Genomic DNA, 21,148 nt, shown 5'->3' on the forward strand with positions numbered 1-21,148 from the left:
CAAAAGATTATAAGAAAATACTATGAAGAATTATATGCCAACAAACTGGAAAATCTGGAAGAAACAGATAAATTTCTAGAAACACACAATCTTCTAAGACTGAGTCAATAAGAAACAGAAAATCTGAACAGACCAATAAGTACTAACAAAATGAAATAAAAAAAATCCCAATAAAAAAATGTTCTGGACCGGATGGCTTTATGGGTTAATTTTACCAAACAGTCAAAGAAGAATTAACACCTATCCTTCTCAAACTATTTCAAAAAGTTCAAGAGGAGAGATGCTCTCAAGCTCATTTTACAAGCCCAGCATTACCCTGATTCCAAAACCAGACAAAGACAGTACAAAATAAGAAAAGTATAGACCAATATCCCTGAAGAACTTAGATGCAAACATCCTCAATCAAATATTAGCAAACCGGATTCAGCAGTGCATTAAAAAGATTATACACCATGATCAAGTGAGATTTATTCCTGGGATGCAAGGTTGGTTCAATATCCACAAATCAATTAACTTGACACACCACATTAACAAAATGAAGGAGAAACATCAAACGATCCTATCAATAAATGCAGAAAAAGCGTTTGACAAAATCCAGCATCCATTTGTGACAAATACTCTCAGCATAATAAGGACCATATATGACAAAAGCACAGCTAACATCATACTCAACAGTGAAAAGCTAAAGTGTTTTCCTTAAGATCAGGAACAAAACAAGGATGTCCACTTTCACCACTTCTATTCAACATAGTTTTGGAAGTCCTAGCCACAGCAATAAGACATGAAAAGGAAATAAAAGGCATCTAAATTGGAAAGGAAGAAGTAAAATTGTCATTATTTGCAGATGACGTGATACCATACAGAGAAAACCCTAAAGATTCCGCCTCCAAAGAAACTATTAGAATTGATAAATTAATTCAGTAAAGCAGCAAGAGACATAATTAATATTTAGTAATTGGTTGAATTTTTATACACCAAAAACAAACTGTCTGAAGAAATTAAGAAAACAATCCCATTTAAAACACACACACACACACACACACACACACAACCCAAAAAACCAACAACCCAAGGAATAAATTTAACCAAGGAGGTAAAAAGACCTGTACTCAGAATATTATAAGACATTGAAGAAACAAACAGAAGAATATACAAATAAATGGAAGCATACACCGTGCTCATGGATAAGAAGAATTAACATCGTTAAAATGTCCATACTACCCAAAGCAATTTGTAGATTCAATGCAATCTCTATCAAAATACCAATGGCATTTATCATAGAACTAGGACAAATAATACTAAAATTTATATGGAACCATAGTAGATCCCAAAATAGCCACAGCAATCTCGAGAAAGAAGAACAAAGTTGGAGGTATCACACTACCTGATATCAAAGTATATTACAAGGCTATAGTAAATAATTAAAATAGCATGGTACTGGCATAAAAACAGATACATAGATCAATGGAACAGAACAGAGAGCCCAGAAATAAACCCACACCTATATGGTCATTTAATCTATGACAAAGGAAGCAAAAATACACAATGGGATAAAGACAGTCTCTTCCATATATGGATATATGGTGTTGGGAAAACTGCACAGATACATGCAAAAAAAAAAAAAAGGAAAGAAACTGGACCACCTTCTTACATCATATACAGGAATAATCTCAAAATGGACTGAAGACTTAAATGTAAGAACTGAAACCATAAAACTCCTAGAAACTTTCTGACACTGCTCTCAGCAGTATTTTTACTGATAAATCTCCTCGAGCAAGGGAAACAAAAGCAAAAAGAAACAAATGGGACTACATCAAACTGAAGAATTTTTGCACAGCAAAGGAAACCATCAACAAAATGAAGACAACCTACTGAATGGGAGAAGACATTCACCAATGATACATCCGAGAAGGGGTTCATATCTAGTATATATGAAGAACTCACACAACTTAACACAAAAATAACTAACAATCCGATTAAAAAATGGGCAGAGGACCTGAATAGACATTTCTCCAAAGAGGACATACAGACGGACAACAGACATATGAAAAGATGCTTCAACAATCATCAGAGAAATGCGAATTAAATCCACAATGAGATGCCACCTCACTCCTGTCAGAATGGCTATCATCAAAAAAAAGAGAAAAACCAACAAACAAGAAGTGCTGGTGAGGATGTAGAGAAAAGGGAACCCTCGTGCACTGCTGGTGAGATTGCAAATTGGTGCAGCCACTGTGGAAAACAGTATGGTCTTTCTAAAAAAATTAAAAACAGAACTATGATATAACCCCACAATTCCACTTCTGGGTGATTTATCTGAAGAAATCCAAAACATCGATTTGGAAAGATATATGCATTCCTATGTTCACTGCAGCATTATTTACAATAACAAGATATGGAAGCAAGTGCCCACTGACAGACAATTGGATAAAAAAGATGTGCTACATATATACATAATGGAATATTACTTGGCCATAAAAACGAAATGAAATCTTACCACTGGCGACAACATGTATGGGCCTAAAGGGTATTATGCTCAATGAAGTTAAGTCAGATGGAGAAAGACAAACATCATATGACTGCATTTATATGTGGAATCTAAAGAACAGAATAAACGAGCAAACAAAACAGACTCATCGATACTGAGAACAGGCTGACAGATGGAAAGCGGGTTAGGGGGATGGGTGAAAAAGGTGAAGGGATTAAGAAGTACAAATTGGCAGTTACAAAACAGTCATGGGGATGTAAAGTACCGCACAGGAAATATAGTCAATAATATGGTAATAACTATGTATGGTGTAGTTGGGTACGAGACTTATCAGGGGGATCGCTTCGTAAGGTATATAAATGTGTAACCACTACGCTGTACACCTGCAGCTAATATAATATTGAATGTCAACTATAACTAGAAAAAAAATGAGTAACAAAACAGTTAATCTTAAACAGAAGCTAAGTTAAAGAGGCAGTGCCTGAAGGCACGCTGTTCGGGCGTTTGTGTCTTTTTAAAGAAACAGCGGGCTGAGCAGGGATAGGTCCAGGTGAGGCTGTATTTATTTACCTTTTCACGGGACTCAAACTTTCACAGAGCTCAAGCAAGTTAAGTATTCAGCTCTCTCAGTTGTACAAGTGCTGTGCAATGAGAAACCTTAAACATACATAAATTTCCCTAATGGAGAATCTGGAAGCCATTTCTCAGCTCTGTGCTTTGAACAGTTAACAGTATACAGTTGTGGAAGTGACTGAGGTAGGTAGAGAGAAAGGGAATTTCTAAGAGTTTTTTTCAGTTGCTTCTGTTGGTGGTGAATATAAAATGATCTCTGAGGTAGGACTATCCAATCTAAATTTGCAGAGTGGACAATAAGAATTTTAAGCAGAGATCTGCCAGCCATGAGCAATAATAATGGTATTCCATTGGTACTTCTAATTTACAAAGGGCAGACTATAATTGGGGATCTTTTAGACTTTCTTCAGACATATGAAAAAGAAAATCAAGATGTCAGAAATAACAAGTCTCTAAAAATGAAAAAGTCAAGGATTATGTAAAACAGAAAAGAATGAGAAAGCCTAAAATTAATTCACCAATAATTTTTAAAAATAAAATTAAAACAATTTAAAATAAAAGTCTCACAGAACTACTGGAAAACATATTGCACAATGATCCTTAAGACTAAAGTCAATTTCAAGATGCTTTGGCTGCCATTTCTACAATGAATTTGAAAGCATTATTAATATAAATTGTAAGTGTCTTGGCAGAGTGTTTAAAATCTTACATAATATAAGATGGTAAAGAGAACAGTGGGAAATGCATCCTGAAGACTTTGCTAGTGAAATCTGAAGATCCCAAAACCTTTATAACATAAAGAACAGTTAAAAACAATCTAGACATCTTTCTTATAAAAACATGGTTAAAGCCAGAGACAGAATGTATCTTTCTTGCACCGCCACCACCAGTCTTTATCTTTGAACACAAATGTGATCTGGTGCCCAGTAGAAAAAGCTAAACTGTTAACAGCTAAACTCCTGTGTTCACACTGGTGTCTGCCTTATAAGGGGCTGGGTTGTGGGAACTGCCTGCATGGCAGCTGGTCTAGACAGACAATCTGAGATAGAAGTCTGAAAACTGTATTTATCTGGGGAAACTTTCAGAGCACTTGATTTTTACCCTTGTACCTCTTTAAGAAAGCAAGCAAAGTTTCCCAGAATAATTTAAAAATAAACAATGGAAGTGTCATCAAAAGCCCCAGTTTCAACATGCAAAGCTCTACCTCGAGCAAGTTGCTAATGGATTTCAAAGAGAAATAATGTATGGGTGAGAAAGGCTGGTTCCAGAGGGTTCTTAGACACATTTCACAGTGGCTTTCTCTTGACTTTGCTGGTTTACCATATGCTTTAACCCTGTTACTAGGTTGCTGCCGGTGAACAGAAAATTTATGATACACAATTCCGACATGTACAGGTGTAACATATAAGCACAAGCCCCCACATGACTTTGGATAAATTTATCCTGACCTTGTTCAGTCTCCGACTTACGGGCACAGGCTTATGTAAGATCAGCTCCCTAGCCACAGGTCTGAGATCTGCCAGTTAGATGGTAGCTGGGGATGTTGGGCTCACACTTCCTGGTGCCGAGGGCCCTCTCCGGGCCTTCATTCCCCAGACAGCTAACTCTTCTTTGCCAGAGAGGTTCAAACCAAGCTAACCACTACAGGGCAGAGGACAGTACCACGTAGGTGCATTAACATACTACCTTTGGTACAGATTCTCCCAATGCAAAATGAGAAACACCAAAGTAATTAAACGAAACTGTTCAGTCTCTGAGTGGCAACAGAGAAATTCTACTTAATGGAAGAGTGGTAATAAAACCGCCAGCACTCTTCCATTACTGAGTACATTACTCAGCATGGAGAAGGTCCTCCCGGGAGCTTGGATAGACTTAAGTTGCTCTAAGGATTGCTCCGGGGAGTAAAATCCTAAGAATTTCATTACCTCTTCATTGGAAGGGTCTAATTTGTTCAGGCCCAGTGTCATTTAGTCATTTCTCATAAATTAAAGCAGAAACTAAATTCTTGTTTCTTAGTGCTAACATGAGGTGTAGACACTTTCTCGAGAGTACCACTAGCTGTCGCCTGGGTCTAGTGGGCTGGCTTTCGATTTGAGAGGAGCAAGAATGCTCTTCCCTTTGATTTTCCATCCTCTATGTTGTGTGGAAGGTAAGAGAACAGAGGCCCTTCTGAACTGAACCTGCTTGGCTGTGATCCAGGGCCAGGGCCAGGACCTCACAGCGTCTTTGGCTTTAGGGAGGGTGCTCACTGTTGTGTGCCCGCTGCAGTGCCCACTGCCACGCAGGATGGCGTGCAGGGAGCGTTTCTTTAGTTCTAACATGTGCTGTTCAGTACTGGCCTTGGCCACCACGGCTTTGGAAGCCAAGCTCCATTCAGGAGCACAACAGGTTTCCTACTAGACACAAACCAAACAGTTCTGCCTGTGCTGGCAACCAACTGTGCTGGCATCTCAGATAAGCAGGCCCACGGAACTTCCAGCACTGTTTAGTTTATCCTACAGCACGGCACGTGCTGCCAAAGAGGGCTGCATGTGGACAAGAGGCCTGGGTTTCAGTCACATCACCGCCTCTAATTCGGCAGTGATTCTGGGTGAAGTTCTTTCCCATTGTTGGCAAGTTACCTTCCTTACTGGCAAAACGGAGGGTGAGTTAGAGGATTTGAGGCCTTAGTATTTTTGAAGGGAGCTCCAAGACTATTCTATTAACAGTTGTCATTTTGCTCCTAATAAGAGAAGGGAAATAAGCCTATATTTCAACTATATGACGTTTTAGGTACTTTGCAACATATCTGCTGTTTTATGAACTTCCTCATAACTGTGCTGAAGCCATTTTACCCACCCTGAGGTGTCCCATAAAACATGGGTCATCTTTAAGACCTGACTCAGCACCTGTTTCCATGGGGCCCTCTGGGCTGCTTTCCGCTCGTAGTGCTTTCTTATTCTTCTGAACTCCTATTTTACTAAGACCTTATATGTAAGGAAATCACTGTGTGACTTTAATAACTGTCAAACCAATTTTTCATTGCAATTATTTTGAAATTATCTAGTTTAGTAAAGATATTATTCAATAAAAAATAAAAGCTGATAAAGTGAGGTACATTAATTGGGCCAATAACCTTACTAAGAGACCTTTATCCTGATGTGGCCATGCAACAGACAAATTTGCTGAGACTGCTATATACACATTTGAGAAACTAACTCTGGCTCTCCACCTACTCCCTTTATTTTTTGGTTTGGATTAACATGTGTCTAATCTGGAAACAGAGAAATCACACAGAGACTTACTCCTTTTCATAAATCACAGAAATTCGTATCATACTAAATAATGTATTTTAATAAAAAGCTTCATTTCTCCAATCAGCAGCAGTAGCTTCTATGACTGACTAAATCTACTAAATTTTTTCTAACTGCAACTTTATTGAAGAAAAAATACCACATACAGTTTGGTCGGCAAAATCCACAGTGATGAGAGGAGTCCGTGATTGACTAGAAAATGTGAGATCTCATGTTTTAGATCACTGTCCAAATTCTCTTTTGTAACCATTAAGGATAAAAACGCTATAAGGATGTTTAATAGGGAAAAAGAAGAAGTCCAGAAATTTCATGACATAGGTGGGTATGCATAAGGAAAGGAGAAGTAAGTAATTTATACAAGTATTTGTCAATATGGGAAGCTTGCAACACTATACAATTATGATTTAAAATATAAAGCATACATGTAGTTCCTCAAGCAAAAAAAAATATAATATTTCATCCTACTTAGAGCACAGAGATATCATATATAAGTACATTTATATTGGATTTATGAAGAATAAAATGCTAATATTTACTATGCTTCTCACCTTATAATTCAGGGATGGTAATAAATCTATTTGACTTGTGAATCTAAATGCTTTCTCAGTGTTCTGAAGGGCACCAATACTAAATTAGGTATAGGAACTATAACCCCAAGATAAATGAGTTACCATCTTGATGAAATGATTTCCTTGATGTAGTAAAAAACCAAATACATGTGTAAATCTCCAGTGTTATTTCAACAAATGGGTTTTGTACAAAAATAAACATTTATGGGAGGCCTCCTTCATACAAGGGTGTCATGCTGGTGAGCGGGCTGGGCTACGCGGTGGAAACTAGACCACGCACACCTTCAGAGAGGCGACAATCACGAGTCTGAATAACAGGAGCGCTGACCTCAGCACCAGGCCGGGTCGACCAAGTGCGAAGAGAACTACAGAGAGCTGTGAGGCTTAAAGGAGACTGGTGGAAACAGGACCAGCTTGACGGAGGAGATGGGGCTTGAAACAGGGTTTGAAGGATGCCTAGAATTTTGAAAATCAGAATGGAAGATGGAGAGGGGGAAAATGAGCAAGGGAGAGAAAGTGTTCCTATGAATAAAAGAATATAAGCATAGGCTTGAAGCAGAGGAGGCAGGGCACCTGGAGGACAGCGAGTTGTAAAGGTTGACGTACCTAAGATGTATGTGGGAAGTACGGGAATGCAGGTATCAGAAAAGGAAAGCTAAAACTCATACAGAAGACTCTGACCGCTGAGTGTGAATGTGACCTGGTGAGCAGGGAGGAGTCACTGAGCATTTTAAGACATGGAACTACAGCAAATTTTCCTTTCTTACAACCACATACAGGCCCGTGCTGGTAACACAGTTTTGGTCAGCGATGACCCGCACAGACGACAGCGATGTACACGCAGCCCAGGTGTGCACAGGGTCACCACAGGTGTGTGCAGGTGCACCCTCTAATGCTCGCACAATGTGGAAGTCACCCCCGACGCATTGCTCAGAAGGTATCCCTGTGTGAAGTGGCGTGTGACTACCTTGACCAGACACTACATATGTATTTAAAGCTCTCTATGCAGTGTAGCTAACACACATAGGCCGAAATCCTACTGATGAGGCTGAACCAAATGGAGGGGAATAGGCCAGTGAGGAAAGGTGGCATGGGAACCAGGATGTTGTCACTTGTGCTCTGTCAACACTGTAGCTGAATAGTTCATTTTAACCGAGTGCCGGGTTTCCTAAATAATAGGAGCGTCAGAGTGAGGTGCCTGATGACAATAAACTATGGTCCAACTACAGCTTTCAGTTCCTCCTCCTTCCAAATTCCCGTGAGCTTCAGCATTTAAAGCCAACTAAGTTCTTGGACCACAAGAAAGGACTGGAGTTGGGGGCTGCAGTGAAGGATGGACTCACGACATAAGTGTTTCCCATGTGCTGAGAATCCTTGAGCTAAAGCACCCACTCAGTCTGAATTATTGGACAGGAAATACTCTGCCATTCATTAAAAAAAGTCCAACAGCATTTCAAACAACAACATTTCAATAAATATATACACATATGACATGTAGACAGAAAGCTAATTACCTCATGATCATGAGTGGCCTGTCTGGTTGCATCTAGAAGTATGGAAGAATAAGAGAACGTTAAGTTGAAAGACAAACACAACAAAACCTAAGCAAACGACGATGATGAAGCACAAAAACTCCCAGTGTGTGTAGGCTATTACAACCTACGGTATCTTCTCTCTCATTTTATCAATCCGTCAGTCAGCAAAAGTTACAGGGAAGCCTGTGTTTCCAGGTTACACAGTTAGACACAGGAGAAACAGCAGACTCAGTCCTTACCGTTGAGGAGAACAGGGTGGGAAGGTGAACAGGAAACACACCAAAAGCTGTTCACGCAGCACTACACTTTAGCAGGCAAGATGCCCCAGTGTGAGGAGATGCAACGGCTAAAGAGTGACTGGCTAGTCGTGGGTGACGCGTTTTGTAGTGTTTCCTGAAGAAGGGGAACTTGGAGCAAATTTTAACGGAGAATAAAAGATTCCTGAAGACCAGGATCCTGTCCATCTTGTTCACTGCTGCTTCCTTAAAGCCTAAGTGAGAGCCTGATGTATAACAGGAGGTGCTCAGAGCATATCTCCTGAGTGCACGCATACAGGAATGCCTGAATGAAAGGTGATTACTGGAGGCTGGGAGAAATGGCACATGAAAGGCTCAGAGGTGCCAGAGCAAGGCAGTTAGCTGGTTTAGTAGACAGAGAAATGCCTAAACTGGGAATTAGAAAAAAAACACAGGCAACTAAAAGCAGTTTTGGAGCACAAGCCAAATTGTTGATACTGGATATGGAAACCAATTGGAATTTTGAAATGAGAGCAATGTGATTTTCACAGAATTCCAAGCTGATGCCTATCGTAGTATAATAGAGCAAGGACAGAACTATCTCTCTTACAGTCACCACCAACAGTAGGCTTTGTGGTGCTCACAACACACAACAAACCACAAACACACTGGGTCCTTGTTCCAGTACCTTGCCTGTGAGATTTGCCTTTCTGCCGGTCCTGAGTTTTCCTACTGAAGACCTTGTAGGCCTCTGTCTTCTGGTACTGCTCCAGCTCCTTCATGTAACGCTCTTTGTCTCTGTCTGCTTCATCAAGGTAGCGCTAGGAAAGAAACATGGAAATGATTTCCAAGAAACAGATCTTGTTTCGGTAAAACATCAATGAGAAAGAAAGAAGAAACTTGAAGAAAACAGAGGACAGTTAGAACATGGAAAGAAAATACGGGGAATAAGCTTTAAGGGAGAATTTAAAAAGTCATATGAATAGAATATAATCTCTAAATCATAAAAGAAATAGGTGATTCTGACTTTTTATAGGCTATTGTTTTTTCTGACTTAATGAAGACAAATTCTACTGAGATCATTCTCATAACAAATTCACAGGGTGGTAACTGTGGTTATTTCTCGAATCCTCCAGGCAGAACTCCACAGGGTCACTAGAGTCCCTCCAGACAACGGAACACCACACGGACACACTTAGTCTTCCCACGAGAAGGGATGGAATATTACTTTGTTTCTCCAATCCCCAACCCCTTCTGAGGGAATGATCTCATGCATCAACCGGCCTTCTGAGAGCCACAAGAGTGGAGCACTAACGCCAGAAGATACAGAGAACATAAAAAAGAATGACCTCATCCTATGGACCTTAAATGGACTACTGTGAGAGAGCTTATATCTACAGGCTTTGTGTATTATTAATTATTTAAACAAAGTTCACTGATCTACCAGCATGATTTTGTTTAATGTCTTGTCCTTCTCATTCATCAACTAGGTTTAAGAAATAAAGTATAAAGATACTGCTTCTAAATGAACACAAGCTAGAGTCAGAAATTATGTTAAAAATCTTGTCCCACACAAGAGCCAGATGTAGAGAAGACCCATCTGGCTAAATCTGGGACAATTTAAATACCCAAATCCTTAAGTACAGTAATAAATTATAAATCATTTTGGGGAAAAAGTTCCTGTGCTCCTACCAATAACAAATAAATAACGAAATAAAATACATAAATGGGGAGAGGAGGTGGGCTCTTGCTTAGGTTAGAACAACAAGGGCAAACTGGTAAATGTGGGGAGTGCAGGAGTTGGAACCATCACGGTAAAGATTAGATCAGGCAAGAGTCATCAGGAATGCTAAATCTAGGGGAAAAGTTTGATATGGAACACACTATTTGCATGTTCTTAAAATATCTCTCCATAGACTGCTTATTAGTTATAAGGGAGAATAAAAAAACTTTATTGAGTGAGCAAAATTAACATTAGCAATGAAGAACAACGGGCCATGGTGATACCCTAAGAAGGACACACCAGCACCTATGCAGTATTCTGACCAAGAATGCATAACCTCAACCATTATCACGAGGAAACATCAGACACATACAAAACGAGACATGTTCTTTTAAAAGTAAACAAAAAGGAGGAAGAGGGAAGGATTGCATTTTAAAAAAATATCAATGTCATAAAAGACAAAGAAAGGCTGTGGAAATATTTCAGATTAAAGGAATCTGGAGATTTGACTACTAAACACAAAACCTGACCTTAGAATGGAATCTGAACAGGAGGGGGAAAGTGTTATAGAGGAATGATGTTAGGTCAACTGACAAAAGTGGAATGTGGGTGGTAGGTTAGGCCAAAGTATTGTGTTAATATAAAAGTATAAGGCTGATAACTATACTATGGTTATATAAGAGAATATGTCTATTTTTAGAAAATACACATTGAAATATTTAGGGCAATGATGTATGTAACTTACCATTAAATGAGTCTGAAAAATATAGTACGTACGTGAGAGAGAGAGAGAACAAAAGAGAGCGAGAGAGACAGAGAGAACGAAAGAGACAGAGAGAGACAAAGAGAATGTATACATATGCAAATTGGATAAAATGTGTTAACAATAGATGAATCTGGGCAAAGCGTATTCGGGTATTCTTTGTACTATTTTACGTTTGTAACTTTTTGCACATTTGAAATCATTTTCAAATAAAAAGTTAAAACAAAAACAAAACAAAACCCTTGTCCTACCTAACAGTGCTTATCTCTGGAGACTACTACTGTTACTTTTGCCTTTTTCTTTATATTACATTTTATATTATCTAAAAAAATTTTAAACAATGAGCGTGCATTAAATTTGAAATAAAAAATTAAAAGAAAAAAGTAACCTAGTCTGTACAGCTCACAACCCCTTTATACATTAGAGCTAAAACAATGGATGACATGCACCACTTTCTATTAGGTTGCTACCACAAACAGAGCGTTTCATGCTGCAACTTAATCCAATCTCTGAAGTTTTTTTAATTCAGTTAATTCCTGAAAGTATTTTTCAATTGGCTTTTAGTCTGCTTGGAATCCTTTTTAAAGAGTATATAAGTCATAAAAGAGGATGAGACATAAAAGAAGTATGGATATCTTTCAGATGCTAAGAATGCTGGGAGCTTTTAACCCAAAGCCACTCCCACACCGTCACTCTACTTTTGTGACATTTCAACCAGTTCAGGGCTGCCTTGTCCTTAATTCCTCTCAAATATCTCTGACAAATGGATCTGCTTCAGTTTGGCAACAGGGTTAGTTTCTGTTTTAGGAGAGAAAAAATTCAAGTAGTTCTTGCTTTGTTTTCCATAATAGGTTAAATGTGCCAGAACTCTAGTTTAAAATTTTTTATTAAAGCAGTAAAATCTTTTTCTTCAACAAAAATTTTATGTGAACAGAGTTTTATCAAATGACCTTTTCTCATTTAACGTATGGCTTTTCATTTAACTCGGTGGAATGAATTATGTTGATAGATCTCTTAATACTGAACCACTAAAAAAACCTTATGTGAACTCTCAGCATTTACATTAAGTAACAGCGGAGCTGCTTTGGTTGGGGGTCCCTCCTGCTCACACCCCTGCAGCATAAAAACCACTGTGCTAGAGAAGAGAGCTTGAAGGATCCTGCCATTCTGGTCTCCCAGCACTCTGACGAAACTGAAGAATCAACCATCCACCCTCTTTGCTCTTCTGACAGATTATTTTTGAGGTATAACTAAAACCAAGCAAAGGATCAGGAATAGAAACAATTACCTGTTTTTCCTCAGGAGGGAGCTTACTCCATTCATTGCCTAACATTCTAGTGATTTCTGGAAACGGGACTTCTGGTCTCTTTGCTCGAAGCTGTTCTCGACGTTCATTCATGAACCGGACATACCCTGTAAGGGGGGATTTGGGTGCGTTGCTGTCTCGAAGAGGTTTCTTCCTCTTTCTTCCTTTGGACCAACCTCCTCGTTTACTTCTTTGCTACAAAACAAGACAAAATAAAAATCCAAACCAAATTATAATAACAACACGAATGTCCCCAAATAACACAACAACAATAAATACTGACAAACAGAACAGGATAAGAATTGCATTTTCCTGCCATTAAGGCCCTGGGTATTCAAAGCTCTCCAAATTTGTCGTAAGTACAAATAAGTATATGCAGTTTTCAGGAGGGGACTCCGAATGGTTCACCTGCAGAGCCTTTTATGTCCACACTACAAGTGTTGCACTAGGGGGAGATTTTAGTGCTAATCCCAGGAGATGAGAATCAGGAGTGTCACTGTCACTCGAGCTTTGGCCTTCGTATGTGCTTAACAGGTCCTGACTCCCAATAGGGGAAAATCCTAAATGAGAAATGCAGCACACACAGCACTGTGCAGGAGAAGCAGCCATTGTCAACAAGTTGTGGCACAGGGATTAGAAATCATTCATGAAGGGTGTTTCTCTTTGATACTACTCAAAGACCAGTTTATTTCCCACAGCACACAGCACATAGATTTTTAAATTAATACCTAAGTCTTAGATAAGTATAATATATCCAAAATGAAGACTAGTTTTATGGCTTGTTGATTTGTTCCTTAAGATGTTTATTTTATAAGATGAGAAATCTTTATATGTTATAGTTAAATCAAAAGATTAAATCACCTCTAAAAAAGCTTTAAAAAAGGACTGAGGCACCACTGACGCTTCAGCACGACACTGTTCCTAGTCCTTTAAAATGAGATGCAAGGTACATAGCCTATCAGTCAACGATGCTTTATGGATACAAGAATTCTTATTTCAGAAAAGAGAAAAATAAACAAAACAGGACAAAAACACCTAAATATTAATTACAGTATTACACTCCTCCAAAAATATATAAAATGGTGCAATAATTCACCACTGGGCAAATGGTGTATTTGATATCGGTTTTTTTTTTCAGTTAACTTAGTAACATTAAAGCTACTAAGGATTTTAAGATGCTTGAGAAGCTTTAAGCTTTCATTAAAACCTTTAAGAATGCCAACATGAAAAAATCAGTTTTTTAAAAATAAAAGATAAAGATCAGTGGTGGCACTCTTTTGTGGATAAAAGAGTGCCTTACAACTTAGACAATGTATGTACTCAGTCATTTGTGAGGACTCTGACGTCTAGCCGGGCATGACTCCCCAGGCCCACCGGCAACCTCTGTGTGATGGCCAGGTGTCCCGATGGGAGGCCAGAGGAGCGGCACGGGCTGTGAAGCTCTGGGCACCTGTAACTGTAGGCTGCAGCGTGTGGGCTTGAACAGGGGCAGGAGGACTTCTCACTGATTACTTATTTAACTAAATAACTCATTCACTCATTCAACAAGCATTTGTTGAGTATCTAACATGGTGTAGATGTACATTTCTTAGGCAGGGGTTTTGGGAAAAGTCTGCTTGTCTTTTATGTCCTTAAAACCATTAATGTGATTCTATGTACAGCAGAAAATCCTGCAGAATGTAAGAAAGCCAGATTCTGGGCCTCGATCAACTCCTTGCTGCCTGCCTCCTTAGAAGCTTCAGAAACCAGTAACGGAGGAGCTCCTTCCGCTTACCTCATCCTCATGCCTCTGTTCACTGCCGTCTGCTGTGTTTGAGGCCTCACTCTGAAGTAACTGACCTTGGGAGAGATCCTCCACAAATTCTGAATTGGTGGTGGATGATGTGGGTCCACGACCGTATGGAGCCTCAGGGTGGGGAAGCCTGAAGAGCAGAAGGCAGAAGAACAAAAGTTCAGTATCAAAATCTCCTCCTCACCACGGTTTAAAACAAATTTCCCTGCTGGCAAAAGCACATGCCAGTCCTTGAATTAATCCCCCCACCTTATTCTATATAAAAGTAAACTGTCTCCAGAGCAGTTACAGAGCATTTAAAAAAAGTGGTTTCAGTGCTTGATTAAACCAGGGCAGTTCCACGAAGAAGTCTCCTACTAAAAACAACCATATTCTTTCCCCAAAATATTACCTCTCCCCTCAACGCAGACTTCACATTTTAGTTCTGAGCATGCGACAGAGTGTGACTTTCATGTGCTACCTTTAAGCAGAACATAAAGGGGAATACCACTATTGGAAAAGGAGCCTAGGAATGGTAGCTGTAGGAGTGTGCCCCACCCAAAGGAGAGAGTGCTTAAAGGGCGTGAGAAGTGTCTCAAGCATGGGACATCCCATGGGCGATTCCGTCCTGGGTGATACTGTTTACCGACGACCAGATCATTTAAGAACAGCATTATCAAGGTCAGTAAGTTCAGGTATAAATGTAACGAATCACACAGATATATTTCTTTCCTGTTCCTACCATTTGTTTCAGATGAGTTAGCAAACCAGAGTTCACAAGCGGATACCAAGAACGGCTGGGACTTAGGCTGACTTATCCTATCACATGTGGATAAAGAAGTGAAAGAAAAGGCCACACCATGTGCCAGCAGCAGCTGAGGCTTTCTGGGGGAGGAGTGGGGAAGGTGGAGGAGGATGTATCAGAGAATACTATTCAGTCGTCATTCTTGGAGACAGATACTTCATAGGGTTATGGGCACATGATTACAATGTGCTATAAGGACTGAAATACAGGTCTGTATAACGTGCCCTGAAGGCTCGGCAGAGGGTCTGATAAATGGGGTGTGTGTGGAGAGGATGTTAAGAGAGATTTTACAGAGCGGGTCTTGAAAGATGACGAGGCATTCATCAGGTAAACAATGTCTTCACAAGCAGGGTAACATGGTATAACAGGAGAAAGGGGACACTATCAGGAGAACACTGCCATAGACGAAGTGAGACACAGGGCAGGCAGAATGGAGGGCGGGAGACAAAGCTAAGAGGCACTTAAGAGGGAGAACGGAGAGAACTGAATAGAGTGAAGGGAAAAACAGTCAAAGGTAATTCTGAGGTGATTATGTACTATGAGCCAAGGTAACAACTGGAGAGAGAGAGAGAGAGAGAGAGAGAGAGAGAGAGAGAGAGAGAGAGACAGAGAGACAGAGAGAGAGAGAGAGACAGAGAGTGTGTGTGTGTGTGTGTGTGAGAGTGTGTGTAGGAAAGACAGATGAGAAAATGGTATGTTTGAAATACTCAAGGCATAACTCAGTGGAGCTGCCTCACTTACAACCAGAAACACGCCCTGAGAGACAGACTGGAGAGGGATCAGCCCATGGAAACAATGAGAAGTGCTAGCCATTCTCCAGAAGGACAGTGAGAAGAAAAGTCAGCACAGAACTCTGCTGGAACACTGTCATTTTAGGAACAAGTGTTAGAAGAGCTGGAACAGGCTGGAGAGGGTGTGGGCGATTTAGGAGAATACTGTGACAGAGGGCAAGGCAGGCAGACTTAAGAAATGGGTACTAACCAAGTAAAAAGTAGCAGATGCGAAATAAATAGGCCAGAAGAATCTGCTAAATTTGAAGACTTAAAGTTTGCTGGAAATTTTCGGGAGAAGAGTTTTAGTGGAATTATGCAAATAAAAACCAGATTACAGTGTACTGTGGAATGAATGAAAGCAGATGCAGACTGTCCTGAAAATGGAAGAATTTATACTTGATCGCGGCAGTTTTGTGTTCCAAATATTTCAATCATTTTAGATGTCTTAGGCAACTTGTTCTTTCACTGTCATTCTCATTTCAACTGCGCCATCAATTTTTAAGTGACTAACTTTTGCACATTCTTATTTCAGTAAATATGAGGAGTAGGTTGAGAGAATCCCGATCCTGCGAATCCCTGACTGGAATGGACAGGAACCCAGGAACCAGAAGGCAGTGGCCAAAGACAAATCAAAGGCCTTGGAGATGACAAGTTGGATAAAGACTGAAAAGGGAAAAATACTCTTTTGTTCCCATGAGTGAAATGCCCATGCTCTGAGCTAAAGCCAAAGCCTCCCATTTGTGCCCTGGATCCCACACCTGCGAGCGAGCTCAGACGGGGCTCCAGCAATGCTGCCCTCTCTGGCATCACCAGTTCTTTCCTCTCTACTGGATTCGCCTAACCAGCACACAGATGTGGCATTATTACTCTGATCTTAAAACAACACAAGAGAAAACAAAAAACACTTTCTGGATCCCACTTCATTTTTCTCTTTTCCTTTATAGAACTGTTTACACTTACTGACTCTATTTGTTTATGCTGGAAAGAACTGGTTATACTTACCGTCTTCAGTTTCTCTCCATTCAATCTCAAACCCACCCAAAGGAAAGAGGTGCTTACAACTCCTGTCAAAGTCACCAATGACCTAGATGGTAAGACCAATGTCATTTGTCAGTCCTCATCTTACCTGATCTTCCAAAAGTATCTGACCTCATTGAGCTCTTTGCCTCCCTTTTTCCTTGGTTCCCAGGACCCCACATTCCTCTGGCTTTTCTGCCGTCGTTTCAGCTGCTCGCTTTACTCTTCCTGGCTGACTCTTCCTCTCTGTCTGACTTCTAGATGCTGGAGTACCCCAAAGCTCAGGCATTAGAGCTTTTCTTTTTTTTATCCACACAGTGCTCATTTCCTTGGTGATCTCGTCCAATCTCATGGCTTTAAATATTAGCGCTATGTGTATCAATGATCCCAGTTTTCTCTTTCTAGTCTAGACTTCCTCTGACTTCAGAACCTGATATCAATCCACCGACTTGACATCTCTGTGTGGATACCTAATAAGCATCTCAAGTTTACCATCTACAAAACCGAGCTACTCAACTTCCCTCCCCACTTGCTTACTTTTAACCACCTAAGTTAACGGTGATTCCACCCCTTCAGTCTCATAGGCCAGAACTTGGGAGTAGTCTTTAATTGCTTTTTTCTCCCTATTATACCTTACCTGGTCTTGCGGGCAAATCCTGTTTGGTTTACCTTTAAAGTATATCTAGAATTCTGTACTTCTCACCACCCCATTCCCATTAGCTTGGAAACCGCTCCAGTGAGGTTTTTGCCTCTACTACTCCACCTCAAATACTCCTGTCCAAGTCAATAGTGATGTTTTGTAAGTCATCACCTCTCATCTGAATTCTCTCAGGAGGCTAACGGGTCTTGCTCCAGCCCCTGCTCCCTTCACTCTATTCTCAGTGTAGCAGTCACAGAGATCCTAGTGAAAAACAACAGGTCATACATATCCTTCTGCTCAAAACCCTCCTATGCTTTCCCATCTCACTCCGAGAACAGTTCAAGTGCTTTCTCTGATCTGAGATCCTACAAGATCCTTGTAACTCAAGTCTGGGCCTCACACCAGCAGCACTGGCATTACCTGGCAGCTTATTAAATGCAGACTTTCTGACTCAGAACCTGTGTTTTAATAAGCTCTTAGGCAACTCATGTGTACATTACAGCCTGAGAAACACGGACGTAACCCTCTATTACTCCTTCCCCCGTGTGCTCTGCTCAGGTCACACTGGCCTCTTGGCTTCGTCCAAAAGGTAGGAACTCACCCCCTCAGGGCGTCTGCCCAGAATACCTTCATCAGGTCACTGCAGGCTGGCTCCCTTACTTCCTGCAGCCCTTTGTTCCAGTCACTCTGTCACTAAAGCTTTTCTGGGCCATCTTCTCGAAAGCTGCACCCAAACCCTTCCTCTCCTGCTTCCCTACTTTCTTTTTCAGCCCATAGTTCTTCACAACATAGTATGTATTTCCTTATTCATCCTGTCTGCCTTCCTGGTAGAACGAGCTCTATAGGGGCTGGGATTTCTGTCTTTCTTGGTCACAGCTTAATATCTAGTGCCTAGAAAGGTGTTGGCACATAGTAGACACTCAGAAATTTTTATTGAAATGAATTGAATTGAGCAGACTTTAGAAAGGTCTTGGAGAACAGTTTCATCTGAATACTAAAGTCAGAGGCAGATATTAATGAGGCAGGAAATAAAAGTGAAGGAAGGAGACAGAATTACAGAGTGTAGTCTATTTTTACAGAGCTGTATAGAATATTAAAATAATTCATCTTAAGGATCAGCTAGCACTTCAATCTATTAGTGAATACATTTCTTCCTTGGCAAGTAACTTCTAAATAGAAACAATAAAAATTCAAGTGTAACAGAGATTTTCATGGAAGAAGGACTATATTGCTATTAGCCCTTTTCTATATGCCTTTACTTAATCTGCCCAAAAAGAGTGAAGAAGTGAGATGGGGAAAAAGAGGAACAGAAACAAGCTAGGCATCTTGAACAGAGAACCGTATTAAAGAATCTAATCTTAAAAAACCCAAACATCTGACCTTTAGGAAAAAAATTGTTTTAATACCTGTGGCAATTCAAACAGAAAATGCATTTGATTTGCAGAGCCAGCTGCGTGGCAGTATTTCCTTAACGGTGAGCATGTAATTATATGAACTGGAGTCGGGATGTTTGCTAGACCCCACATGTGCTGTTCTAGCTCCCAGGGGCCAAAGCACCCCAGTGACAGCTGAGTCAGATCACGGAGCAGTTTATGAGGGCTCTTACTCTCACTCTCTTGAAAAGAGCAGCAACTGGACCTTCTATTCTTATGCTACCAAACTGCCTCTTGGGCACCTCGTACTTTGTTAGGAACTTTGTTTTGAAGGCTGGGAAGAGGCCTGTGTCCCAAAGCAGCTGCTTACCCGGCAGTAGCCAGATCATTGCTCTCCTTGGAGCCATCTTCATCTGCAAAAAGGGGAGGCAGGGTGGAACTGGTCATCAAGGTTTCCATCTCTCTAAAAGGAAGAGAGAATAAAAAATAATTAATAGCTTAATTACCTCCAGTGCAAGTCCCACTCATGTAAGAGCCAGTCTTCCTTAACTTTGTCACATCAGCAGAACAGAAACTGACCTGAATATTTATTTTCTTGACTTGGACACATCAATCTAAACTCTATGGTTAAAGAATGGGCTTCCAGCCCTGGTCTTAATCAACTGACCAGAACAAAAATAGTTAAGATTTTTAACAACTGAGACAGTATGGAAAATTCCTTTTTGTTTATTCAGAATATCTTCAACAAAAGTATGCTTCATTTCCTGCAGAAATTGTTAAGCAGAGTAATTCAGAAGCATTGCAACTCCCAGCAAGTTATTCGCCCTCTTTGAGATACTATCTTAGACACAATTGCTGACTTAACCCACAGGCGTATTGTGAAGGATTAAACTGCCCGTGCTTCATAAACACAGACAGGCTAAGATGGGTAAGTGCTTTGAGTATCATTATATAAAGAAAGGTATTGTTATGACAGCGTTACCAGTACCGTCCCAGATGAATCATCCCTTCGATTCAGTGGTGACAAACCAAGCCCTCCGAAAGGAAATCATGCACAGGAAGCAGGATGGGAGGCATCCTGGTGCCCTCCAGAGTTAAAGAAACCACACTTCCAGGTCAGAAATACACCCCACCCCACCACGCTGGCCATCCGCAGACAGCATGCACCTGGGTGCAGGAAACCACCAAGCTTAACTGAGGAAAACAAACAGGTCCCAAGGACTTGAGGTTATCAGGCTGAAAGGACAAAGTGACCAACAGAGTAATTTCATGTAGCCTATATCACTACCAAGAAAGGGTTTTCCCCTTCAAGGCTCATCCAGATAGCTAAAAGCGGCAGCCTTCCATTCATCATGCAAGTCATATTCAAACAAAACACTCAAAAGTGACCCCAACCATCAGCCACTTAAGCGGAACTGCAAACCACTCATGACAAAGAGTGCCTCGTCAACGGGGAGGATGAGAAGCCAGAGAAGCAAATGAGGAGACCACCGCGGAGCTCCCTCAGGTCATCCCCGGTGCTGTGCGATGAGACCCAGCGAAGGCCGATTACAGGGAAGCACAGCAGCCCAGGCAGAGCTCGGGTGGCCCCCCGCTGAGGTGCACAGATAGAGGAAAATGCAGGCGACACTGACGCTGTATTCTAAACATTCGAGAGTAATTTACCTCCAAACTGATGACTTAATTCTTCTTCTTATTTTCTCGTTTTCACATCTCAATTTGTTAGTTAGCAGACCAAGTTCCATAGGTTGCTCAATGTTAAAAAGCACATGAGTTCATCTAGTGCTTTTTTTTACAGTGGGTAAAGCGTGCGAGGCAGAGAGAGGAACCTCTACTGAACCAGAGTAAGGGGTTTCTTCCATGTGCTAGGTGTTTGCTAACCCTTCTCAATTCCTTCAGGATAGGGGGCTTTACAGGGGATGCTAACAAATCCTGAAAAAGTTCAGTCTACATGTTTTCTAGAATAATCCTGACACAAGTTTTCATTCACATTATACACAGACCAGATTAGAGTTTGGTCTTTAGAGGCTGTTAACATCACCATAAACCAATATTCATCTTACCGAAGAAAACACATCACTCAGATGGCATGCAGTCGGCCTGCACACCACCACAAACCTCAAAGAGCCAGGTACATAACCCAGACCTTCAAAGGACTCACTTAACTGCTTCTTTCTAAAAGTCCCCCTAGAAATAAGTTGTCTTCAAGAACCTCAAGATTCAGCATTTGAAGCTCTTGGCACCCCGTCACACCTCAAAAGAAGGAACGGTACCTGGGGGGAC

The 21,148-nt window shown here is 40.6% G+C and overlaps 1 protein-coding gene across 1 annotated transcript in view; it reads right to left on the minus strand.

The window, feature by feature from the left end:
• HMG20A (high mobility group 20A) overlaps positions 1-21,148 on the minus strand; it is a 67,182-nt gene that overhangs the window by 9,664 nt on the left and 36,370 nt on the right. Inside the window, exons 2-6 of the mRNA XM_033108118.1 lie at positions 19,236-19,328; positions 14,261-14,408; positions 12,469-12,681; positions 9,383-9,515; positions 8,438-8,469 (exon numbers count right to left, since the gene is read on the minus strand). Coding sequence (XP_032964009.1) covers positions 8,438-8,469; positions 9,383-9,515; positions 12,469-12,681; positions 14,261-14,408; positions 19,236-19,328 — 619 coding nt within the window. The remainder of the gene's footprint in view (positions 1-8,437; positions 8,470-9,382; positions 9,516-12,468; positions 12,682-14,260; positions 14,409-19,235; positions 19,329-21,148) is intronic.

This window comes from Rhinolophus ferrumequinum, chromosome 6 (genome assembly GCF_004115265.2).
Source record: "Rhinolophus ferrumequinum isolate MPI-CBG mRhiFer1 chromosome 6, mRhiFer1_v1.p, whole genome shotgun sequence".
NCBI lineage: Eukaryota > Metazoa > Chordata > Mammalia > Chiroptera > Rhinolophidae > Rhinolophus > Rhinolophus ferrumequinum.